The following is a 27,740-nucleotide window of genomic DNA, read 5'->3' as shown; positions in this document are numbered from 1 at the left end:
ATTGAGTTTTCCATTTCATGAAAGCTTCTTATAGGGCTCTGGTTGGTTTTAGGCTATTTCATTTTTTAGATTTAAGTATTGGGATTGTTTTAGGCTATTTTTCTGCTGATCCCATCCTTAACGAATGAAGCCCCTAGATGCCAGGGGCGCAGTGCCTAGTAAATAAATAAACAATTTAAATAACAAATCTTTATTTATACAATCAAAAAGATTACAAAAAGAGAAAATAATAAATTTGTACATAAACAGCAAATCACATTTATCACAAGAATAATAATTTATATATAGAAACTTTACATTTTAGGCACAAGAGAAAAATAATAATATAATTAAATCAAATGTATTAGTTAATAAGTTTGATTTTATACTTATTTTGTTAGTATTAGAGTAATTTTGAACAATAAATCAAAAACATGAAAAAAGATGAAATAAAAAATGGTAGCTTTTTCTAAAATTACAAATCATTTTTATTGAAAATAAAATAAATTTAACACATTATTTTTTTGAATGAGGGACAGGTTATCAATTTCAATGAAAATTATTATGAGACTTTTTTGCAATTAATATTTCAAATCTGTAATTAGCAGCTTGCAAATACTTAATTATTCTGCCATGTCATAATTTTTTTTAATATTAAAAAATCCACAGAACTTTTGGTAAGATATTTTTTGTGAAAAAAAGAGTTCTGTATTTATAAGATTACTGAAAGAAATTTAGAAATTTGATAGTTACACTTCCGTTGCAAGCTCCGTTGTAAGAACTTCCGGCCAGTTCATACACGGACAAGTATGAGGAAAACAAGGGTAGACAAAGATTTTTAGGTATAGCAAATATTCTAATTTAAGTCTTTGAAATTATTCAAAGTTTCTTACTTATACTAATAAAAGCAGACAAAAGACACTTGTTATTCATTTTAGTTGCAGTATTTAATTTGTAATCTGTTGATATAAAATCTTTATTTTCTTGAAAGAGATATTTAGAATTTTTATTAACTAATGCAAAACATTAGATAGGATAATAATTACAAAGTAAAATTTTGTTGTATCATTTAATAAAAGCAAAGAAGTTGAGAATGGAATAGAAAAAAAAGGTTTAAAATTATTAATTTTATGGGAAAATCAAACTTTTATCTTTGATCTATGACTGCTTATTTGATTTATAGAATACTTATTTCTGTCTATACAGTATTAAAATATTTACAAACTTGTCAAATTTTTAATAATTTATGCTAAGAATATGACTAGCAGATTTTTTTTATAACAAGGGTAAATGATTCAGAAGTAACGATGTCAAATTAAATTAGATTACAAAATGTATGTCATTATTAATTTTGATATATATTTTTTTTATTTCCATTTTAATTGTCTTTTGCTATGGTAAAATATAAATATGAAGTAGATAAAAAAATATATTTTTTTTCTAATAATTTTGTAATTATGAAATAAAATTGATTTATAAGCTCTATGTAAAACTAATATAAGACTTTTTTGTCAATACAAAAGAAAACACTACTTGTCATTTAAATATTTTACATTTGAAAAAAAAATATTTTGCATTAAAAAATATGTTGAAAACTAATTTTCAACTATACAATGGTTCTCTTGTAATTTTATAAAAATTTGTAATTTTTACAATCTCCATACTCTGTGTATAAATCATTGTCATCCCGAGGGAAATATTCTGAAAAATAAATAAAAAATATTAAAATTATTGGTTAAAAAGTTTAAACAAACCAATCAAGAATTTATAAAAGTTTTGGCATTATCCTTTTAGAAATAATTTTTCAATTTTGAAATTTTTATAAGAATTTTTCAGACTAGCACTTAATATTTTTTATCGACATTTTGTTTACCTGGATCATACCACGTTCTGGCATAGATGTTCCATAGGATAGCAAAACCCAGCAGCAGCAAAAAGAACAAAACACTAAAATAAAAGCAAATATCTATAAAAATAATCAGTTTAGAAAAAAATTAAGTTAAAAGAGCACATGATACATTTTCGACTACACGACTCAACCATTTGATAAATATATGTATTTCAAAATTTGAATTCACTTCCAAAATAAAAACCTTTTCTCTCCCATTCTCAATAAATTTTTATTTTCTTATATGTAGGCTCGGTCAAATCGGTCCAGAATAGCTAGAATGCAAGTGGCAACATGACTCGAGTGGATTATTTGATAATTTTTAATTTACCTCAAAACTTTGACAACAATCTCAAAATTTCTGACTCTCCTGTTTTCCAGGACCACCAGTCCAACTAGAACTCCGGCTATGGCTCCACAAAGATGTCCTAAATTAAAAAAAATATATATTTGATAAAATATTTTTACTTTCTCTTTATGGAAACATAAACATTGTTTGTAATACATTCTTTGGCGGTTACCTTAGTCGACCACGAAACCCACGCCCACACCACTACCCCTTATTTAAAAAAATGTAAATAAATTACCCCCTATTTTTTCGGTTAAGTTTTACTTTGGACATGGTCGATTAGGTTAGGTTAGATTGAGTTATATTCGGAATAGGGAATTAGCCCCCAACCCCAGGAATGGATATGGTAATATAAAAAAAAGAATCCCATGTTACAAATTATTTCAAAATTAAATCAGGTAGGGTTTCTTTGCCTGCTAGGAACTTTGAGGGAAAGCACCATAACATATTATTTTACCTGTAAAGCCAGTTCTGTTGGCAGGATCGTAGAGCCGAACATAGATGGCGAAACCAATATCATGGATGGTCAGCAGGATTATGAAGGTCAAGCGGATTATTCGTGTTATAGGTTTGTGGATTACCTGAACAAAATATTGAATTTAGCAGTTGTTGTATACCTTTGATACATGGCGACAAGATCATTGACCCCACAATTATGATAACACGAATGAAAATTATAATAGTTGGTATAAAATGTTGCACACTATTATTTCAACCTAAACCCTTGTTTATGACAACATTTTTGAAAACTTTAAGGGTCAGTATAATTAACAATCTAACGTCCCCTGCCTTACTGATCTATATTATACTTAATAACCTGCACGTAGTAAAATGGGCCCATTTTGGGCCTTAAACTACTTAGATAAATTTTTCTGACATGACACTAATATCATCCTTTGCATCATATTTTTGTTTAATTAGGTTGAAATATACAGAAAAGCTAAAAACCTACACATTGCTTGATTTTTTTTGAGCCCTGGCTCTCGTTAGACAGTGAAGATGGAGATTTAAAATTTTGTAATAGTTATTTCTCGCATCGTATTATAAACAGCTTTCCGCGGATGTAGTATGTAAATTATACTGGTTTTAATCTTATGATTGTACATTTTTATATTAGTAGAAAGCTGGATATAATACGCTGCTAGCCATAGTTTTTTCGTATGGATGAGAACCGGTTCTAATCCAACGGATTCGAATGAATACGTGAAATGTATTTCTAGGCCCCTAAAGTATCTTTTTACGTTAGTAGAAGAATGATATTTAAAAAGTGTATTTTGATAATCACGTCTATTCTACAACAACAACGTGGGAAAGCCCAGAAACTTTACCTTTCTGATTTTGATTGCCGAATCTTCTTGCCAGTTAATCATGAGTGTTGCCAAATGCGCAGCTATCAAACTATATACACCGCCGCTTGCACCAGCTGTAAAGGAAATAAGCATTATACAGCTAAAAACAATATTTTTTTTAATCATTGATTTTCTAGAAACTTTTCCAACAGTCAAAATGTTATTGTTATCAATAAAGAAAATATTGTTATATTAGCAAGGACTGCAGTTTTTAATGGAGGGAGAGTTTTTCTTTCATATCTTTTATTTTATTTTTGTCTTATAAGATTTCTTCTTTTATTAACATTAAATATTTTTAAAAAAGGTTAAGAACTTTAATTTAGATGAAAATTACTGAGATTTTATTGATTTCAATAAAACTTTTTTTATTACCTATATAATTGTCAGGATCTGTTATTGATGTTCCAAGACTAGCTGCCATTACTCCTGCCAGATACACTACCTGGATAATGTATAAGTTATTAAAAATATCTCAAAGTGCCTTGTCGAGTGCCACCTCTCCCTCTTCCTTATTTGAAATAAATTGAATAAAGTGGGAATAGTTATTAGAGGTCATAGGACAAACGCAGGAGTCCCAAACGTCGGAGTGGACACTTAACCTAACCTAACTAATTTTAGACCATCTTATACAGTGTGTTTTTTTTATAAGAACTTTTTTGAAAGCAATTTTACCCCACTTATAGTTATTAGAATTTAATGATTAATGGCTTATTTTCTCCATGTTTTAAGGCAATTTATAGAACATTAAAAAAATATTTCAGTTTTTAATTAAAAAGTACAGTAAAATGTAAAATTCAAAACTTAGGTGCCAACATCTAAAAATGGTTTTAGCGCATTTTTCTTATATTCAAATCTTCTACCTTTTGCAAGAATGGCTGCAAAACGCTTCAAAGTTGAGATATAGAGCTAAAAATTGATACAGATACTATTGGGGACATGTACTAAAATATATTAAAGTTTGCAGGTCATATCTCAATCAGGGAGGGAGTACTGGCCCCCCAAAGTCGACTACTGAAAATCCAATTTTTTTCTTGCAAAAGGTAGAAGATTTGAACATAAGAAAAATGCGCTAAAACCATTTTTAGATGTTGACACCTAAGTTTTGAATTTTACATTTTACTGTACTTTTTAATTAAAAACTGAAATATTTTTTTAATGTTCTATAAATTGCCTTAAAAAACGGAGAAAATAAGCCATTAATCATTAAATTCTAATAACTATAAGTGGGGTAAAATTGCTTTCAAAAAAGTTCTCATGAAAAAAAACACACTGTAGTTTTTTTTAACCTAACCTAATCTATATACGAGGATATAATGATAGGGGAAATTGTCGTCAATTTAGCTTGCTAATATGGACCTCATTTATTGGCCAGTTCGTTCATCCAGTAAAGGAAGGGGATGGGGTTAAGGAGGTGGATGGGAGGAATCTATATTTTAGCCAGCTGCTAGTATTGCTTTAACAGAGTACATGAAAATCTGGTGTTACATCCAAGTAATCATATATCAATTAAGAAATCCTAGAAACTCTGTAAAACAAAAATAAGAACCTACCATAACTCTGAGACTTCCAACCCACCCAGGTTGGGACATTTCTAGTGGTATACCAACAAATATCTAAATAAATAATATAATTAGGCTTATCCTATAATAAAAATTAGTAAGGGTTTTATCTAAAGCTTAAGATTTCGATGACTACTGAACCGTTTGAAATCTCTAATTCAGGGAAGAATCAATTAGGTATCAGAGTGGTTTCAGGCTATTTTTTTAATCTTCTAAAACACAGCCCCTAGATCCGAGGGCTTCAGTCACTACTTTATCATATCCAAATAATCTGAGATGAATTTATAAGTGTGCATTTTGTACAGAAAATATTCACTCATAGTAAATAGAGAAGAAAAAATGATCATTAATCGTTATTTTCTTGACAGGAATTTTTTTTTTAAGATGCAACAAGAAAAATAATCTAAGGCTAAAAAAGCTAGATTTTGTAAATTTAAATTTAATAAAAACTTGAATAACCTGCATTATCATGTTGAAGACAAAGTGTTGAATTCCTATATGGACAAACCTGAATGAAAATAAAATAATTGAAATACAATACATAGTTATTTATAGCATCGTTTTATAGACAACTTTCTGCGGATATTAAAATAAAAAATTATGAGATTTAAAAGTTTTTGTTACTCCCAAGGGACCGAAGGTCCGGGCTAACAAAACTGGTATTTTTAAACATCAGAAGTACACTTTTAGTATCTATGTCAGTTAGAATGTACTGGAATGTTTTTATCATTTTAAAAGCAAAGCTTTTCTATAATTAGGGTCGGTCCGTCCGTACGTAACTGATAGCTCCATGCTTCCCATCTTCTAGAAGTATTATATATCAACTATAAATATCTAACTAATTATAACTATACTTACATATAGGAAATAAACCTCCAAGCTTCCCATCTCCTGGAAGGATTATATATGAGGTATGAACAGTAAGGTACTGGCCCTGACCAACCTAGAATTATAATCTTTTTTAATTTCAAATCTGTCGGATGATTCTATCAATCAATTATGTTGTGTTGGCTTATCGGGGATCTTAGGAATAAGATAATGGAGTGTATATACATACAAAATAAGGATATACAAAATTATCTCTTCTGTAGATTAAAATTATTTGATTATTTTAGATAAACTTTTGTCATAGATGTTATATACAGCTCAATGTCCCCTCCCTCCCTGATTGCTGATAATAGATTCACATTCCTAACCATGGCTTACTTATTCTACCTAAGTATGATATACATTTCATTTATACAGCCTAATTAATAGGAGTTAAAGATAAGTCGTGATTTGTATTTGTTGATGTTGTAGCTACCCTAGTTTTAAATCTGTAGCTGTAGTTTCAAAGAAAAAAAAATGATTTAAATGAATCGATTTTAGGCCGTATGAACTAAAGTATTTTCTCTATATGTAAAATAAAATGCTATTTAAAAAAATTTACCTATTACAATTTTTGGCCCGTAGTTTTCTGGTAGTTTAATGCTTGTGTAAAAGAACAGTGCTAACTCTGAAAAAAATTTAAATTCTACCATATTCTGACAAGTTCTACGTCCTATGTTTTAATATTTTTTAGAAGTTGTCTACATAACACAAATAAAATATCAAATGAGTAAAAGATTTATATAAGAATTGCTAACATTGTTACAAAAATAAGACTACTTGAATACCATATCTAATTTTTATCAATATTAAAAGATTAGAAAATAAAAAAACGATTTTTTTGCAGATTGAAAAGACAAGATTGTTTTGAATTATTCATTTTAAATAGTCTTTCAAAAATACTAAATACTTACCCGCTACAGTAATGAATATCATGAAAAGAGTGGGGGGTGTACAGGAGAATTCTTCTGTGAAAGCAAACACTCGAACCATTTGCTTCAGCTTACTTTCCTGCTCAGAACTCAATCTGTATCTTTGAACTTCATCTATAAAAATATAAATATTATTTTTTTTAGTAACCATGTCTTTCCTTAATGTCTGCTAATTGGTTAAAAAAATGCAACTCTTGGTCTGATTGGTTTCAGGTGATATTACCTCAATGCTGTTTATTAAACCGCCATTCTGATTTCACTTATTTCTTATTTGCTTAATTCCTTGGCTACACAAACAAAAATGGCCTAATTCAAATTTGTACGAAATTTAAACTTACTTAAAAACTTTTTGTAGCTTACTCTTCCATCTTTTTCTAATCTGACTCGGCTTAGGAGATCATCAATCTAGAAAAAAAGAATTTATTTAAAGATTATTGAGATTTTTACGTACAAAAAATTTAATGTTTACTGAATTTAGTTGATTTATTGAGTTTAGATAGAACCATAGCTTAGGAAGGAAACGTATGTTAAGATAAAAATACAGTATAAAGAAAGTTTTGGTGTTATAAGATAGATAGATATATGATAAATAAATAAAAATGGGCTTTTATATAGATTGACCTAAAACAAAATATGTTTGAAATATAAATAAGAAGGCAGAAATATATATTTAAATGGGTAATTAGATAGATAAATATATAAATATTTTTAGAAAAACAAATACATAGATATACATTATTTCAACTTTCTCACTTAGATTTCCATGGATATCTATTACTACAAATGAATAGTAGATAGATAGATATGCATACCTTATTAAAAGTGATACCGAGTCTATTTTCAAGTTCTTCTGCACTAAGTCTCTTCAACTCTCTTCTCAACTGAAAATAAATAAATGAAAGTTAAACAATCTGTGCAATGTGTTTTTATAATCTGTTTATAATTTATATGGCCTGTATGTCTTCACGTCTAAACAAAAGCTTAGTTAGTTGCCTGGAACGATAGTCTTTGCCATTGGATAGTTAAAGTCCATTTTTTAACCTATATAGATGCGGCTTTTATCTAAATTCGTCTCAATGTCATGTATAGTTTTTCTGGAAATATTATGGAGAATTTGTCAACAAAGTAGAATATACTCTATATCTTTAAAAGATAGCATAAAAATTAAAAATATTTCTATTAGGTATATTCACTGAAAAGCTTAACCCTTACCCCCCCATCCGGTTTTTTCTATCTCATTTTCTGTGTGTGAAAGATAAAGAGCCCAAACTGCTTGACTTTTTAAGTGTGGGTATGAGACATAACTGAGAGTTGAAATTTTTTGAATATCTCCATCCTGGCGGGCACAGGATGCCAGCAAACCTGGCAGGGTCATCCAGGTAAAGAGCAAAAATATTTTTTTTGACTTAAACAAAGCATTTTATCTTACCAAAATACTAAAATATCCTCTAGTAGTACATCCTCATATTAAATACAGGTGTTCAAGTCAATTTTAGGTTCCAGGTATGATCCTGCAGGTCCCGATCCTCCAGGTCTTCAGAAATCTTTAAAAGGCTCCTGTGGCCGCAAGTTTTGACTTAGAGACTTCAATTTTCAAACTTAAGCTTATCTTACATGTCTACATAATGTATTAAAATTTCATAAAGATCCGCCGCCGTTTTCCCGCCGAACGCCGACTGCGGCGGCTGGCAGCTGCCAAGTACAGCTGCGGCCGCTGAAATTATATTTTGATATTTCAAATATAAAATTTACATAAAGATAAACATTTTCTGCTAAAAAATTTTTATTCTAGCTTCAAAAATAAAAAAATTACAGCCGTTTGAAAATTATAAGTAAAAAAGGACCTAAAAACAAAGGTTGTTAAATAAAAGGGTGAAGGAAGCAAAAATTGACCTTGACTTACTTATGGTCGGACTGATTAAGGTGCGGCAAGGGGGCCGACTGTAAGGGGTTAATTAATTTAACAGTTATTGAGATATTACGTTTCAGGCAGACAGATAGCGTTATACTTTGTATCAAAGATGTTTACCTCTCTTTTGTCAAAAGTTCCTCTGGCGTCAAGGACATCAAAACCAGGTTGCTGTAGTGTTGACCTGCGTGCTCTGGTCCCATGGTCTACCTCTGTACGACCTTAAAATAATTAATATTACAGTAATTTTATTATAATATATTTAGTTTGAAGATACAGAGAAACAACAAGAGAAGAAAAAACAATCTAGCTCTAGTAGTAAAAGAATAAGATTTCATTTTTATTACATATAGTCAAATGCTTTAATTAAGTCTAAAAATCAATGAAATAAAAAGCTCCCAGGCATTCAATTATTTAATTCAATAATATCCATGCAAAAGAAAGATAAATCATTCACCAACATTTCCTAGAGTTGAAAGGCTAACTATGGCAGAAATTTTCGCAAAAGAATAGGAGGGCAAAATAAATTATTGATTATTTTCTAATCCTCATTATGCAGAATTTGGAAAAACCACTTTATTATTTAAAAATATATTTCATATTCCTCCCAATCTTTTATGAATATTGAAAGTCCTTACCATGAAGAAGATGGCTTGTAAACTGATGCCAGTCTGAATCCAATGCCTGTGCACGACACGATATTTATAACTGAACATCTAACAAACTTTTGGCCTCCAACATTTCCGTTGGTTAAACAAAAATTTGTTATTTTCTAGAAACTAAAATAGTTTTCTTGTGCTCACTGCTCAAAGACCGAAGACATAGTATTTCTTATTGCCTTTGGCATCTTTTTTGTTTTATTTCATATTATTCTTTGTGATCTTGGGTAGATTCCCATTGGTTATATAGAAATATTTATAAGAAATTTTATAATCTTTTATAAAAGCAAAGTACCACAAAAGTATGCTTTGGGATTCATCACCATAAAATATCATTCCCATATAAACAACCCCTTAAATAGTGGATGTAAATATTCATTCCCATATAAACAACCCCTTAAATAGTGGATGTAAATATTCATTTTTTTCCCGGAGGTAGTCATTTATTTCCCGGAGGTAGTCATTTTTAGAAGATTTTTAATTTTTTTTTGGAAGATTTTATAATTTTTATTAATTATTAAAAGAAACTTGATATCAGGGATATAAATGATCATAGCCGGGAAATAAATGAAAATTAAAAACCAAAATTAAACCACATTTTAGCATAAAAAAAATGAGTTTTTTGTTTAAATGAGAATGATATTCCTGTCCATCATTTATTCCCTCGGGTAAGAAATATTCATTCCTAAACAAAAAACTGGACAGGAATACCCCAGTCATCCATCCTATGCAGCGAAAAAATACCATATTTCATTTAGAATAATACATATTGACAGACTTCATTTTTTTGTATTATAAATAGCTTCGCTGCTAAAGATACTGAATGTACTGTAATGATTGTAATAAAAGGTATGATTAAATAATACGTATTACATATTAATCTTTTTATCTGATGGATTAAATGCATTAGAAACAACTGTTGCTGAATAAAATACATCATTAGAAAGCAAAGCGACTCTATAGTTTGTTCTTTATCTTTGGTTTGTGTAGTTTTTTATGAAGCTTTCTCCTTTTTGTCAAATTTTAATTGAACCAATGCAGGCTACGTATTCATGTCCTCTATGTGTTACACTATAAGGGATGTTGGAATATCCAAAAATTATTTTAGTTTGGTAAAAAAATTGATAGGAATGTGTCGCCATTACCCCCTTTCATACAAAAGCCAGATAAACTGACTGCTGAATTATAAGGGATCGGTCAAGCCGTTTACGAGATATACAGACACCCTCTTACTTTATTACAAAGGATTGGCTAAAATAAATGGATCAATACAATTATTATTGAGCTTCAAACAAAAACTTAAACTTAAGTTGGATGGCTCCAGTTAGTAAGGTTTTTTTTGTCTTAATAACTACTGAACATATTGAGTTCTTCATTTTAGTGAAGCCTCTTAGGTTCCGGGATAGTTTTAGGCTAGTTTATTTTTAGATTTAAGTCTTGGGATGGTTTTTAGTTTATTCTTTGCCCCCTCACTAACCCATTCGATACAGAACACAAGATGCTAGGGGAGCAGTTCATATATACTTTATTTCAATATATCATTAAATGTTTTGTTATAAACATTATCTGAGCCTTATCTAATGTTTTAGGAAAAGGTGTATTTATTATCTATGTAATAAATGTTGTTTTTACTATGTATAAACAATGTTTGTTTTGATGTTAAACTTTATGTTGGTATTATATCAACACAAGACAATAGTAATTGGTTTAAAAGTAATACATGTTATAGGTTTTTAATCAGCTATCTAAAGTGATAAGACCAATAATGGCCAATAAATTGATGTACATCCCGAATGATGATACACAAAATAATCCATTCTGTAGTTTACAATAAATATGTGTGTCAGCAGAATACTTCAAAGTCTAATAGAGTGTATGTAAAATGTATGCAATTTATCAGAAAGTGTAATTTTATCCTATCTTGCAAAATATCAACATGTTCAAAGAATTATATTTCTCTAAGATAACTTATCATAGTGTTTATACATAACTGACAGGAAAATTCGTCCAAAAATCTTTCTAAACTTCATAGTCATTTTAATTATCCTAAAAAATTACATCATAATAAATCATATTTCTTATTTTTATATAGTAAATTTTGTACTAGATCTGAAATAAGTAATTAAATGAGATTACAAATTGTATTGGAAATGTTTAATTTTCTTTTGTGGTTTTTTATGAATACTTTGAACTATTTTTGATAGATTAAAATTTGAAGGTTTATATCGACTTATCGACGTTTTACTTCCAAATTCAGCAAAATTTTTATCAGATTAAGATTTCAATTTGATAAGAGAAATCAAATTCTTATTCGTATGATTTATTTTACATGTTTAGCAAATATATATTTCATTTTGTTAATTTATTTCAGGTTTCTAGTAAATTAAATATTTATCAATATAAATGTTTAATTGTGCTTTAAATATCAAATAGAAACAGAATTAGACATCTATCATATTTGTATTGTTACTTTTACTGCAGATACTGTTCTATGAGTGCACATACTTCATAACTTGTGTCTTGTAAGTCTACGTCTCTTATTTGCATCGATAGCTGTGAATTCCTACACAATCATCGATGCTGGGCTACTTGCAGGGAGGAGGGGGACTATTGTAAATAACAGCCGTACCCAAAATATTATAACCACGTTATGTTAATCGTTGTCTCAAAAATTTGGTACTTTTATTTAATTGTAATTGGTTGGTTTTAAACTAGTATGGTCCAAACTTTTCCACAATTTTAATATAGTTTTTCATCATTTGTACATCAATTAATAATCCATTGTCGTATCCCTTAACATCCCTGCTTGTTGGGAAGAATATACTATTTTAAATTAAAACAAGCATATAGAAATTAACATTACACCTATATATGTATATGTCATAGACGTCCAAGGGGGGGGGGGGTAATGGGGTGATTACCCCCCCCCCCCTCCTAAATAAAAAAAATGCCTCTATGAAATAAAGATTAACCCCCCCCCCAAAAAAAAAATGAGCTTTATTTTTAAAATTTTACCCAAATAAGAAAGCTTGGACGCCCAGGGTATACGTACTTGAACATAACCAAAAAGAACAGAATATACAAGAAAAAGGGACATGAAATAAAAAAAAATTTTAGAAAAAGGTTGTCTATTCTCAAAAATCTATTGTGTTTGTTGTCAATCAAAATTAAATGGTGTGGATAATTTGTGCTTGACTTTTTGTGGTTAATTTATTGTAAATAAATTGATCAATAGTGAAAAATTATTATTTTTCTATGTGCACATTTTATATTTTACAACTGATTTTTCATTGAATCAAGAATCAATGAATTTAACCTAACCTAAACCAAAAATAATATGGATTTTCATTAAGAAAATCGATATTCAACAAGTGAAATAATTTGGAAATGTCCATTGTGGGACACTTTGTCTAGGTCCACCCCCCCCCCTAATTTTTTTCAGGGGATGGTTACACCGCCTTCTGTCCGCCTTTGACTCTACAAGTTGGGAAAATGCTACTTTTGGGGGTTTGTGAGAAAAAATTTACTTTTGCACCATATCTTATGGTTAGTTCCTTCCCTTTAACTTCACAATCGTTATTTATACCTTTACCTATCCTTAAATCCCTGGCTGACTCGATATGAAGAATCAAAATTGCATCTCTGAACTTTATGATAATTATTTTGACAATTTGAGGGATAAGACAACAGATAAAAAGTAATTTTGCTCCTATAATAACCCACATAATAAAGGTTACTTTTTCATGGGAGAGAGAGAGAGAGAGAAGAATTGCAGTTAAATTAATCTCCCTTAAATAAGCCAAAATATCAAAACTAAAGAAAACTATCAGTATTTTAATTCCATTATGTTCCAACCATTTGTATATTATGTAATAGTTATTTCTTTCATCGTATTATAAACCGCTTTCCGCGGATATAGAATGTACAATTATAAGATTAAAACATAATACGATGATAGACATAGTTTTTTCGTAATGATGAGAACCAGTTCCTATCCACCGGATTCGAATGAATACGAGAAAAAAGGTTATAAGCAAAATAATTTTCCATCGGTGCTATATTACTGTTCTTGTTATGTACATAAAAAGTAATGTAGAGCACGAAGTGTTAAATTTTCCAATGCAAAATTGGTGTTACAAAAAAAACTTTAAAATTATCAAAGTATTATAAAGAACGTAATATATACGCGGAACTCATTCATTGGTCAGTTCGTTTATCCAGTAAGAGGGTAAAGGGGGTGGAAGGGGGATATCGTTATCTTAGCCAGCTGCGAGTATTACTTTATCAGAGTACTAGCGGCTTCGCCCCTAGCCTCTAGGGGCTTAGCCCTAAGAGGTATAATTACATCTTCTATTACCTACCCAGCTGAAAAAAATGCGAATGGATCAAAAATTGTCGAATAAATGGCGAATTCGCAAAATTCGCATTATTCGTAAAATTCTTTAAATTCATAAAAATTCGTAAAATTTATAAAAAATTTGTAAAAAAAAATTGGGGGCATTTTTGTTTTTTTGGGGGGTTGTCCCACCCCCCAAGAAAATAGCCTAAAACCACCACAGGACCAGTAGGTATATTCCTTAAAGAGGACAGACGGACAGACAGACAGACGGACGGACATACATCATTCTACTTTGTATTATAGATATAAGAATCTGGTGCAACATCCTTGTAATAATATATTGATTGCAAAAATTGTGTTACAATTAACACAAGGAATTTATCAATAAAAAACGTAAAGCTTTGGTAAAAAGAATTGTATTTGAATTAAAATTATAAAGTATAGCTTAAATAAACCATAGTTATCTGAGAAATGGTTACAAAGACTATTGTTTTAACTAACTATTATTATATGAAAACAAGTACAAATGTTTCCACACTTTAGGCAGGTACACCATAGCTTTAGATATAAGGTTTTTATCTTCAATTTAACAATTCTAAGCATTTTTGACTTCCTATGTTACCAACGAATATCTTTTAATAATAATTATTCTTAATTCTTGCAATGTGCAAAGTCTAGTATAATATTACATTGTGTTTCGCTTCTCGTATCTTTCATCATCAAAGATTGGTTAGAGAAGTGTGCAAAAGTTGTCATGCGTTACCGCAAAAATTATAAGGGCCTTCCCGTTCAACAGACAGACCTAATGATGACTTTATATTTTATTAGTTTTATAATTTATTTAAGAAAGGTCAGTAAAATGTCCTAAAACCATATGGCTCCCCTGATAAATTCAAATTGGGACCAGCCATTTACTTGATATTAAGCTTTAGGCATAAAGCCTTACTACTTTATATTAGAGGATTTCTTTGCATAATCATCTTTATAAGTAATATTTAGAGTCTTTTATTTCCAGGGAGGAAAGACGACATCGAATTTACATTATACTTTTTCTCATTGGTTGGTTTACAAACTTTGGGTACTTTTATTCAATCTTGATGAACTGGTTCAAACTTTTCACCCAAAATGCAATGATTTTAATATACTAATATTTAACATCATTTTATCGTCCATTGTCTTATCCATTTAGATTTCCTGTTTATTTCATACCCTTATCATACATTTTCAGCCAATCTTAAAAACCTATGCTCTAAAATTAATAGTTAAAATAAGTGTTTTTGATATCTGCATCAAACCTAAATTAAAGGTTTAGAAACAAGTATTTTTCAAACATTTCGTGCCTCAACTAAAATGATTATATTACATAATTTTAAAGCGATATTTTAAATCAAATCTTTTTAAAAACTCTTGTTTGGTGCATTTTTCAGATAGCAATAAGGTATTTGCTTTTTAAACAAGGTTTTTGCATTAAGTTATTAAAAAATTTAAGTATTTTTTCCTAGTAATTTACAAGGAAGATTAAATTCAGTCAAAGAGTTAAAAATGTAAACAAGCTTATTTATTCTTTGCTAACAATAAGATATGAAAAATAGGTATATGTAAATAATAATTTAAAGAATAGAGTGAGCTATTTATTTCTCAGGGCAAGGACCCTGTCCAGATTTTGTATTGGGTCTATGAAATCAGCTAATAGCATCGGAAATGTAAACAAAACCGTGTCCTTACAAAAGAACAAAAAACAATTTAATAACAGGCAAAAAGGGTCTCTGCCACTTAGAGCAGATTATACATCTGTACTAATACATTTATGTAAATTGTAATGTAGTTACGCTTTTTTTCAGAATACAAATAGCCAGTTATAAATTCCTCAAGTGAGTATGGCTGTAGTTTAGCATATTTTCCATTGCTCGCCGGCCGCCCGTTGGTGCCGCCATTTTGTCTGCCAGCGCCATTTTGAAATGTGGTCGGTGGCACCCGGGTCTGCCAGTCGTTAGACTCTACCCGCTGATACTGGTCCATCCTGAAAATAAATAAAATTTTAAAAATTAAAGCTTTATAGGTTAACTCAAATGTCAATAAATGGATATGGAATATACATGATATTATGACAGGGGAATTGTCTCCTCAATTTAGATTGCTAATATGGACATCACTTATTGGTCAGTTCGTTCCTTCAGTAGGGGAGAAGGTAATGAGACTAAAGGAAGTGAATGAGGGGGGAACATTATTTTAGCCAGGTACGAGGTTCACTTTATTAGAGTACATGATTTTCTGGTGTAAAACCAAATAAACAATAAATCCATTTGTCTAGAGTAAATGTAAAAGTAGTATGAGGTATCGTTTGCAGTTTTTCCTTAAGTTATTAAGAATTTTTTAAAAGACCAGACCTATCTTAATATTCCGCATATTTAAATTTAAAAATAGTAATGAATTACACTTGACTTTACTTATAACATTTAGATTTTCTCATTAACAAACTAATTATCTAAGTATTATAATGATATATTAATTGTTACTGCCATAAAAGATACTCTATCCTGTATGTATGAAAAAGATGCTTATAAAATACAGACAAAATCTAAAAATTAACAAATATTACAAAACAAAGGTACAACAAATAGGTTTTATGTTAATCAAAATAATGGCTTTATTATTACTTGGATCTTTCACTAGATTTTCATGTAATCTAATAAAGTAAAACTTGTAGCTAGTCATGATAACAACCTCCCCGCATCCATCCCCTTTATTTACGAACTGACCAAGAAATGATGTCCATGTTAGCAATCTAAATCGACGACAATTTTCCCTTGTCATAATATCCATGATCAAATTGCTTATAAAATATAAATTAGCGATATAATACAAGGAGACGAAAATAATTCTCATGTGATATTACATCCCAAATATATATTGTAGAGAATATATTGGCTAGATTGTAGGAACACTAAATTAATAGGATATCTGTTTGCCTGTGTATCATGTCATGCGTAAAAAAAGATGATATTTTTACTTGGAAAAGAGTTTATATAAAACAGTTATTTTAAAATAATTCAAGGCTACGATTTATTTTAAAAATTGGAATTGTTGGAAAATTTTGAGGACAATATGAGATTAAAATATAAAAAAAACACTATTATTAAGTTTTAAAATTTATTCTAAAAGAAAATCTGACCAAACCATCTTCAATTTTGTGGTAGTTTGATGTAAACATCGTCGTACTAATGACGTGATATATGACTTTTTCTTATTAAAGTCATATTAGAAATTTCCTGAATTTTACTAACCACAAAATTTTGTAGATAGAATTTTCTTTAGGTTATTTTGTAATTTGTAATTTTAATTTAAATAATTATAAATCTTACTCTAACAGTAAAATACAAATTTGGATTTTTTATTATTTAGCTTTGTATATGTACATATTAGTAAAAAAGCAGTTTTTAAATCTGTGCAAAACTCAAGAAAAACTTGTGTCTATACAATTTATATTGTACAAAATCAGCAAATGTAATCCAAATATACAAAGTAGTAAGGTTTTTGGTCTGAAGCTTAAGATCTTAATAAGTACTGAACCGTTGTTGTTGTTGTAGCCATGATTCTCTGAAGTTAGGACTCAGATGCACACGGAGACTGGAAGTGAGAATCCTTTGGCCAATCTTAGATTGGTAAGCTTCGCGCACAGCTGATTGTATTCTATGTTACATTACAAGCTGACCCGCAATTCTCGTGGAAGCTACTCAATTATTACATCACCCTGGCCTAGAGTTTTGGCAGGTGTTCCATATTAAGCCACCCTAATTAATGGCACTCTCATACGAGGAGCATGGATGAGGGAAAGCATGGTTAGAGCTGCTTGATTTGTAGAATCCTAACTTCCTACAAATCTCCCCCCTTACAACCCTAGGGCATCTTAGGGAAGGTTGCGTGATCATAATCTGACAAATTGCGACAACATTTGTCAACCAAGTGCAAAGTCTATGTGGGGACTTGAACTCGGTTTCTCCCAACCACAGCGTAGTGCGCTAACCACTACACTATGGGACACCCAAGTACTGAACCGATTGAGTTCCTTAATTAAGGTAAGCTTCACATAGGTTCTGTCATAGTTTTAAGCTATCTTGTTTTCAGATTTAAGTCTTGGGATGATTTTCAAATATTTTTCTAACCCCTTGAAGACTGAGCCCCTAGATGCTAGGGGCGTATCCGCTAGTGGTTAAAATAATAAAGCAAAGCTCTTAGTTTCATCTATACAGATATATAGTTGCTACGCTTCAGAAAAGAAAACTGGAGTAAATAAAGAAAAATTTGCAATTTAAACTTGATTAACAAATCTTAAGGTTAGAGATGGGTTAATAACAAAATAAATAAAATTCATTTATTATTCTTTCAGGAAGGTAGGGGACAATGGACTGTGTATAACAGTAGTGACCCAAGTGTTATAAGTATGTGTTCTTATTCATTGGCTCAAAACCCTTAGGTACTTTTTATTAAATTTCAAATTGTTATTTCAAAACTAAGCTTGGTCTTTTAAACAAATAATATCAATCAATGGGTATATAGGATTATTATCATCGGGGATGTACAACAATTTATCTTCCATTGTCGTATCCCTTATAATCTCTGATTATTCGTTACTAAACAATCAAGATTCAATTTTTTGCATAATTTTTCTTCCATTCAAATTTCTACGCATTGTTAATGAATATGATTAATGTTAGGTAAACCCATCTGACTTCCACAGCAGGTCTCCAAGGTTGAGAACCTCTGACCGATAGAATGATTTAGGAAGACTTGTCTGGCTTTTTAGTGTTTTTGGATTGGGAGGCCTGATCAAAAGAATATCTGATATACAAAAAAAATAGATTGGTTTACCAATGTTCTAACTATAACACGTAATCTTTTGATTTCAGTTAATATTACATCACAATCATAGAAAAGAGCTACGTTGCTCGTGAAAGTTTTCATTCTATCCGACATTTAAAAAACGTACACACAAGATCTTTGTATATTAAGCTTGTTGTTTTCAACACGGGATTAAAATATCTTAATCCCGTCTTAGCAAAGAGGAAAAAAAGTTATACAATTATGTAAAACTTTTTCTCGTATTCATTCGAATCCGGTGGATAGGAACCGGTTCTCATCCATACGAAAAAACTATGTCTAGCATCGTATCGTATTATATCCAGCTTTCTCTGAATATAAAAATGTACAATCATAAGATTAAAACCAGTTTTTTTAGCCCCGGGTGCCGAAGGCATACGATGCGAGAAATAACTATTATTTATTCTTCTTGATTTTTTAATAAAATATAGTATTTGTTAGCAATTTTAGCTATATAATTTTTGAAATCTGTTAATTAACAAGTAAAGTAATATTTTTCTATAATCTATAAGAAGATAAGTTGGATGTTCAACCTTGCGTTGCTAAATTAGTGTTATTTAAATTTGGCCAAAATGTTAAAACGTCCCAAATCTGTTTTTATCAACAAAAAGAAAAAAGACAATGTTTCATCATTAGATAGGATTATCCCCAAACTAGTTATTCTATTTTAAATCCTACAGTTTGCGAATTTAATATCTTTTTAAAGGGCAAAATTAAGGAAAAAAGCAGTGATTTAAAGGGATAAGACAATGGCCAATAAATTGACGTACATCTCCAATGATAAAAACGTTACCAAAAATTCTATATGCATAAGTTTGCAGGGATCTAAAGGAATAAACCTACGACAGATAAGTTGATGTCCATCACCAATGATCTTACACAAAATTACTCCGACTGTAGATTATAATTAGTGGTTGAAATGTTTGAACACTAGACTTAATGAACCAAGTAATCAAAATTAATAAGTCCTGAAAGTTGTTAAGTCAGCGAATTAGAATCATTATCATAAAACTGTGGGGACTGGTCTAATAAACAGCCAAATATTCTCTCCATCCCTGGTAAAACGGTTGATTAAAATATTTCATTTGTTGAATGTATTTTGATTGCTTCAAGAAACCATTATCTACTGGATAACGCTTTTAAATAATGATCGTATGTCTGAAGTCTTTAGAAAAGCAGCTTCTGGACGTAATTGTCCTGGTTTGGAAACTAACCAACCCTTTTAATACACAGCATGTAAGATAATTGTTTATGTGTTGAAAAAAGTGCTTCTCATCCACAATATGAAATCAAACACTAGATAAAAACACTTCAGCTTTCTTACAACATATGGTAGGGTCTATATTTCATACAGACAATATAATTAAGGTAAATCATATAGAGAAACAAAACATATAGGAACACTTTTAAAACTAGAGTTTATACCAAACCCTAGAGAAAAACGCTTAAGTTTTCTTACAACATATAGTTCATCCAGACAATTTAGTAATGGTATATAGTAAAGAGAAACAAACCCCAACACAAAACTAGAGTTACTATAAACTATAAAAAATAGTACTATGGAAATCTGTCTGTATGTACGATCTCTAGAAATACTAGCCATAGAGGATTCATTTATAGTTAAAATTGCAATGCAAGAAATAGTCAGATTATGTAGCGATTCAAGTCCTAATTTAAACAAAAAAGAAACAAATCTAATAGCTTTATTACTTACATAATAAGCCTTTTCTTTTATTCTACAACTACTAATGACACTCACATCACTTCTTAAACAAAACAAGACTTACAAATCAAACCTATATCCGAACACAGTAATAGTGTCTGAATGATTATGACGTAACAAAAAAAATTAGCCAATGAGAGGCCGTTATTGACCAATAGTAAAATTTATAGTGGCCTCTCATTGGCTATTTTTTTTGTTACGTCATAATCAGTCAGACACTATTACTGTGTTCCTATATCCAATTGACAATAACTTCTAGCAGACAAATAAAATCCTTCTATTAGAAGAAAGGATGTTAGTTTGTCTGTTTATGTACAGAGAGCTCTCATTATTCCTTGGACCTATTTGATGTTTCTTTCAAGGTATTTGTTGGGCGGTTTTTTACTATTTTAGGGGACCTTCACATTCTACTAGGGGCTAAAATTGCTTATTTTTATTGAAAAGGGAGTACCTAACTAGACAAGCAACATATTTTTAAAAGCGAAGCTTTTCTATAATTAGGGTCGGTCCGTCCGTACGTATGTCCGTCCGTCACGGATAGCTTTTTTCGTTAATTTATGCATGTTATAATTGTCCTATCGATTTCAAATTTTGCATGGTGATTCCTTTAGTAGTTAGGTACGATGTAGAAAGCGTAGCAACTCTATAATCATTACCAAAATGTCCGTACGTCCATTTTAAACATGTTGATGTTTTTACTTTTTTAACAACAAATTTCTATGTGATCTAATCATCCGATTGATCTGATTTTTGGTATAGTGATTCCTGGGACAACAAAGTATAATGTTTTAAGCGAAGCAACTTTATAATCAAGTCCTAAAAATGTAAGTATGTCCATAAACATTACTCTGTATAAAGCAGTTTTTCAACAAATTTACTTACAATTTTGCTTCGACTCTTATACATTTATATTCTGATTATTCAGTTCTGACACTATATAGGTGTTAATGTCCGTTTGTCCTACCGTTTCAGTGCTTCGCTTTTATGGATGTTGTCATCCTTGTTTGTATATAATCTTATATTGAAATCTTTGAGAATAGAATTTGTTGCAAAAACAAGGATAATTACCAATTATATAAACCAGGTGTATTCAATAGTATCACCAGCGAAAAGGACTAACATTCAGCAAATTCAATAAGTTTGAAATACAAAAAAAATGTATAAAAGTACTGTAAGAAAAGAGGAGACCTTTCGAAAAAATGGGTGAAAAAATTACCTTAAAGATATAAATAACACATTTAAATGTTTGAAATTGATCAAAATTTAACCTATTATCTGTCCCTCTCAATGAAATGAAACAGTAAGGAAATTGAAAAGGGATCAGATATCTTCCTACATTGTAATTGAAATGTGTTTGTTTTGGTATGTATTACAAAAGTTTTAAAATTTGCCTTGATAAACTAAACACTTGTTTTTTTAACCCAAGAAGGGAGAAAATGTCTGTTTAATTAATCTAGTTTTTTTCCTCGACAATTCACCAGTCACCAAATACAGAATTTCAAAGACAGGGAGTTTTATATTCCATTTTAATATTCCCGAAGCCCCGATATTATTGTGCTTTCTTGTTTTGTAGAAATAATACTTTTTCAGTATGGCTTCGAAACCGATTAATATGCACTGGATTAGAATCGGTATTTAGCCATACTGAGTTTTAATCTTTTTCATTTTACTATCCGCGAAAAGCTGTCTCCAATATGATGCGATAAATATATATTCTAGATTTTATGTAAACACACTGAACAGTTGATGAGGTAAATCAAATTAAAATAAAATCTTTGCATGATCTAATTTATTGCTTTATATCAATTCAAATCCCGAGGCAAAATCAATACAGCAAAAAAATTAATAAAATCAATAAGTTTTTATTTAATAGACACATTGATTTCACAAGAAATACAATTTTATTTCTTGAAATTTGAGGAGTTTTCTAGTTTTTTTTTTTTAAAGAAGTTGTATCAACTTTTTCACTTTTTATTTAAGATAGCTAGCCGGCTCTTTTAGTAAGTAGTAGATGTAAAATTTTTCATAGAATTCAGATATGCAATCGGTTTTTTTTGTAGACCTCTTATTTTTTAAGTAATTTAAGTCTTTAAAAAAAATAATTAAGTCGGTTTTAAGGTACTAAAACGCAACAAAATAAAAGAAGAAAATGGCCAGTATGAACAAAAATAGTAAGATCTTTAATTTGACACCTTACTTTTAAAATTCTGTTAAGTAATTATTGAAAAAATCTATTTTGTTAACCTCGGATTAATCAAAACTTTGAAATTAAAAATATCCTCTCACAGGCATAAAAAGTATGTGTTCATATATACTTTTAGAATGAGAAAAATAATACAAATCCAGTCTAAGCAAAATTGAAAAACTTTTATAAAACTAAAATAAAAAATATAAGTTTATTTTAAGAATCATAATTTTCGGCTTTAAAGGGTTAGCTTGAATAAAACCTGAACAAAACCTAAACAAAAGACAATGCAATGTAGCAGATATTTTTAAACACAAGAAACAATAATGTATTTTTAACTGCATTGTTTTGAAGTTTATAAACAGACTGATGCATATTTGTTCATAATTTTTCATTCTTTACATGTTCTGTAATATCACTATATTTATTGTAGTATCTATTGTATATATTGTATGAACGTTCTCCTTTTTTTTGGCAATTCTATTGGTTAACTTTATAGGTTAAGCTTCGCGATTCGTCAATTTTCGCGATTTGTGATTGGCTAGTTTAGCAGTTACAATTCTTAAAATAAACTTTTTATTTTTTTTATTTTTTATTACAATTTTTTAAAACTTTTTCAATTTCGCTTAGAATGGATTCGTAATATTTTTCTGATTCTAAAGGTATATATGAACCCATATTTTTTATGTCTGTTTGATAAAATATTTAGGTTTAAAGTTTTTATTAAACCGAGATTAAAAAAATTGATTTTTTCAATAATTACTCAACAGAATTTTAAAAGTAAGGTGTCAAATTAAAGATCTTACTATTTTTGTTCATACTGGCCATTTTCTTCTTTTATTTTGTTGCGTTTTAGTACCTTAAAACCGACTTAATTATTTTTTTTTAAAACTTAAATTACTTAAAAAATAAGAGGTCTACAAAAAAAACGATTGCATATCTGAATTCTATGAAAAATTTTACATCTACTACTTACTAAAAGAGCCGGCTAGCTATCTTAAATAAAAAGTGAAAAGTTGATGCACCTTCTTTTCAACATACATAAACCTCAGTAATCTAAAGGGATAAGACAATGGCCGATAAATTGATAAAATCTCTAACACAAAATGACCCCTTACAAATAACTTTGGAGACTAGAGTAATAAACAGCTGAATGTTCCCTCCCTCCCTGCATAATCACAACCCAGATCTTACCCCTAGCTTTAATTTTCCCTCAGTGTGTTTAAACTTTACCTATTCTGACAAAACATTTTACAAAATTTGCACAAAAGTTTGCATGCTAAAGTTTTAAGGCCAAACTAATGCATAAGATAACGTGTTTATAAAACTTTGGCTACCAGTATAATTCACACTCCATTGTCCCCTCCCCCCTTGTAACAATCCACTTTACATTAAGTCTCGATTACGTCCACCCTGCCTAGAAAAGAAAACTAAAAACTATCTAGCAGCAGATGATTTTCACGGTGTTTTAGCGACATTTTTCTGTCACTTTCCTCCCACTAATTAGTCAAGCATTTAGACAAGGTGACTACTAACATTCTGAGGGAGGTAAGAAATCAAAATTTTATTCCGTAGTTTTGATAAAATTAATCAAAATAGATGTGTAGTTTTAATAGAAACATGAAGAACGTAAAATTACAGAAATGGATATTATATAAGCGTGGATAAAATGACAGGGAAAAAATTGTCGTTAATTTTGGTCGCTGACATCACTTGTCCATCAGTTCGTTCATCCAGTTGGAGGTAATGGGATGGGTGTAAAGGAAGTGGATGGGACATCGTTAATTAAACCAGCTACAAGTTTCACTTTCTTAGCGTAAATGATAATCTGGTGTAAGATCCAAGTAATAATAAAACCATTATTACAGAAAATTTAAACAATGAAGGGATGCAATTTAAAAAACAAACTGTATGAAAATGTACGGTTAGGTGCTTGTCTGCGTGTTTATAAAGATCTTGGAAAGGTTAACCATTCTGTGCCAACCTGAGCATCATCTAATACAAAAATATAATGTAAGTGGTCACCAAACATCCCTTCTTTTGGCTGAGCTCATATAGCGTTGGGGCGCAGCCAATAGTTGTATAGTAACCAAAACTTGTAAAAGTACTTGCCTTTGTACAAATCTTCTAGTTTCTATGAATAGATTTAGAACTTCCTGTCTGTACACACACAAACACTTAACAGGTGCTAAATTTTCTTTTTTATTCACTTTAACTTTATATTCTTTCACGTATTCACACAACAAAGCTAATGTTAGAATTTAGCAAACTTGCGGATTTTTCACAATTATGGATTATTGGTATTTTTGTTAACTTATTGAAGAAATTTTTTTCAGCTTCCGTTATTGTCACAAAAAATTAACAGGAATGTTAGAACACCTTTTTAACTTTTTATAGCATTCTCTAAAAAGATACTTCAATATTACATTGCTACGATTTCCGTTTGCTTATTCATAATTTCTCCCTCGGTTGTTCCGCCATATTTTCACAATTTTTTTTGATGGATTTAGGACTTTTGATGAGTCAGTGCAGATTTTAGTTCATTTAATACACATTTTCATTTTATGTTCTGAAATTAAAGTAAAGGATTATTATTAAAAAAATATGTTTTATCTTTTGTTGTTATCTTTTAAACAGATTTGAAATTAAACAAATACAAGTTTTTGCTAACTGATAAATATAACAAATTTAAATATAAAACCCATAAAAGCAAAACTCTGAAATCACAGGGAAGGACAAACGAACATGTAAACGGATGAACTGACATTCTATCATCATTGGAAAATTCTATCATGTCTAAATTAACTAAAAGATCTAACAGTTACGGACAGACTGATGAACCGACCCAAATTATAGAAAAGCTTCGCTTAAAAGAACATATTATTCTTTTCTACGAAAAATAATTTTAGGAATTTAAGGTAAAATGTTTGAATGGTATGTTTAAGGAATTAGAATATTAGTACCACCCAATAAGTTAAGCCAACATCTCTCTGTCAAATAAGGTGCAGTGTTTCCACATGTTAGCTATTCAAAACAATAATATGTAAAGGAGTAAGTATTTTTGTTTGTGTAGTTAAGATCTCGCTAACCAGTATACCGAGTTTCAGGTATGGTTCTAGGCCATTTACTGCCCTAAATTCCCTAGATGCTAAAAGCACAACCGCAAATGAAGAGATTATGAAAAGCTTTGCCTATCGATTCAAATGATTGTATTAACAGTTTTATGGAAACGTTGTCTGTCAAACAAGAGTGTAAAGAATCCCACACACCCAAGCATCAACTTTTCAACTATATGGCTATCACAAACATTTGATTCCCACAAAATTCATAATAATATAATATAAAGTCAATCCCCCGTTAAAGAAAACTATCACACGTATAGCTCAAGAATAAGATCAGTAAAGTATTATCCAGCGATTAGAAAATAAATTAGGCAATATCTGTTTCAAAATTATAATTGGGGAATGTGTAGTTATATGAAGACAATTCATTCTAATTCCTTGTAAAATCCGTCGAGAACCAAGGAAAACAAAAATAATTCTGAATTTACCATAGTATTCAATAAGCAATTTGGGAGAAATTTGAAGAAGGCAAAAGTTTTAAGGATTAGAATCACATATTTGTATTTGGCCTAGCTAGCTACGAATTGGGCGAAAATCATAGTTCACGAAGTTAAAAAGAGACTTAATATTAGACAAACTTTGTTGTAGACAGCTCATTCTTAGTCCATTCGTCCTATTTTCTATGTCCAAGGACGTCAAAGCTTTTTATTTAGGCTAAATATCACCCCCCCCCAAAAAAAAAAAAGATATACAAATGGGGGGAAAATTTACCATTGTTGGCGTGAAATGTCAAATATTCTAGAATTTAATCGGATTGTGTAATTTGGGTGTAATTTTTTATGAGGGGGGAGGGGGGTTTAGAGAAATAAACCTAAAATATTTCCATAATTTTTTTTAAGTAGGAGAAAAATTACTCTACTTATAATATTCCATTTGCATGTCATATTTGTTGATGGTTGACAGTACGTTAATTCAATACTATGGGGCTCAGCAAATGACTAATGAATAAAATAATGTTCAAATATTCATAATCAGAGGGGCTAGAAAAAAAAAGCTTAAAACCATCACAAAACCTAAAAAATCATAATATTATTTTAATATTTTTTCATGTCCGTTTAACCCTGATTCTGGAAGAGGTAGGAAATATTTAGGAAATAACGCTAAGAGGTCCTTATCATAATACTAACTACGGGTAACAATTTTAGAGGGGCTACGCCCTTAGATAATAAGCTTTAAGAGTAATGAACGTTTCTACTGTGTCATCAGTGACAGATAGCCAGTAGTTCGAAATTGTATAAAGGTTAAAAAAGTATAAGGAAAATCAATAAAATACTTCTTCTATATTAGAATATGGTATTAAAAAATCTTTCTTTCGTACATAACTGTGCTAAATGGGGTCCTAAATTTTAATATCATTCTCTCAATACAAATAATGTTAAACATGACCACAAAATTAATAGAAAAAAGATATCCTTATGCAAAAGAAAGCAGATGCATGAGTATTTTAAAAAATCTCGCTAACCAATTAACTGCTTTCTTTTGGAGTTTAACCTCATATAGGTATCAGAAAGGTTTTTGACTGTTTTAGGGAAGGGTACCTCAACCATCCCATGAAAAATCGACCATATAAAAAAAACCGTAGGTATACAATATTTTATGCTGTTTTAGAAACTAAATTGTACATTCACCCCCCCCCCCCGCACCCCTCACTTTAGTGCCCCTAGAGACGCAGCCAATAGTAAATAAATATAACGCACAAACTCTCTCAAATTTAAAACTAGAACCTGCAATAATGTAATCAGTGAACTACTAATAATAAAGCAGAGTATAGAAGGTTGAAAAAAAAAGATAAGAACAAAGAAAACTGTGTTAGCAAGCAACTTTATTAAGGTCATAATAAAAGCAAAAAGTAACTGACGTTTTTAACAAAAATATAAGAAAATTTTCTACAGGATGACAACACCTGTAAGTAGCAAGAACCATACTCACGATTAAATATAGAGAAACATAGTAATTAATCAGGAGAATATCCACAATTAATTTCAAAAGTATATCTAATTGA

At 30.0% G+C, this 27,740-nt stretch overlaps 1 protein-coding gene across 1 annotated transcript; it reads right to left on the bottom strand.

Moving 5' to 3' along the window:
* Window positions 1–174: 174 nt before the first annotated feature.
* Window positions 175–25,187, bottom strand: LOC145313888 (rhomboid-related protein 3-like). The gene is made up of 17 exons (XM_080153540.1): window positions 24,729–25,187; window positions 15,699–15,850; window positions 9,471–9,518; window positions 8,953–9,053; window positions 7,736–7,804; window positions 7,262–7,328; window positions 6,906–7,037; window positions 6,554–6,619; window positions 5,983–6,067; window positions 5,584–5,632; window positions 5,116–5,178; window positions 3,938–4,007; window positions 3,545–3,639; window positions 2,674–2,797; window positions 2,199–2,295; window positions 1,853–1,926; window positions 175–1,680 (listed from the first exon to the last, which is right to left on the bottom strand). The coding sequence occupies exons 2-17, from the start codon at window positions 15,847–15,849 to the stop codon at window positions 1,610–1,612; spliced, it is 1,362 nt and encodes a 453-aa protein (XP_080009666.1). The 5' UTR covers window position 15,850; window positions 24,729–25,187; the 3' UTR covers window positions 175–1,609.
* Between the last annotated feature and the right edge of the window lie 2,553 nt (window positions 25,188–27,740).

The sequence above is a fragment of the Acartia tonsa genome, chromosome 3, assembly GCF_053477335.1.
Source record: "Acartia tonsa isolate MP-2025a chromosome 3, ASM5347733v1, whole genome shotgun sequence".
Taxonomy (NCBI): Eukaryota; Metazoa; Arthropoda; class Copepoda; order Calanoida; family Acartiidae; genus Acartia; species Acartia tonsa.
The sequence above is the reverse complement of the archived record's forward strand: the minus strand, read 5'-3'. Positions and strand labels throughout refer to the sequence as shown.

Coding starts and splice junctions, on each gene's coding strand:
- LOC145313888 (XM_080153540.1), bottom strand. CDS start 15,849: ATGGACCAGTATCAGCGGGTAGAGTCTAACGACTGGCAGACCCGGGTG. Junction 7,329..7,735: donor TCGGTATCACTTTTAATAAG/GTATGCATATCT, acceptor CTTTTTTTCTAG/ATTGATGATCTCCTAAGCCG. Junction 6,620..6,905: donor GATATTCATTACTGTAGCGG/GTAAGTATTTAG, acceptor AATTTTTTTCAG/AGTTAGCACTGTTCTTTTAC.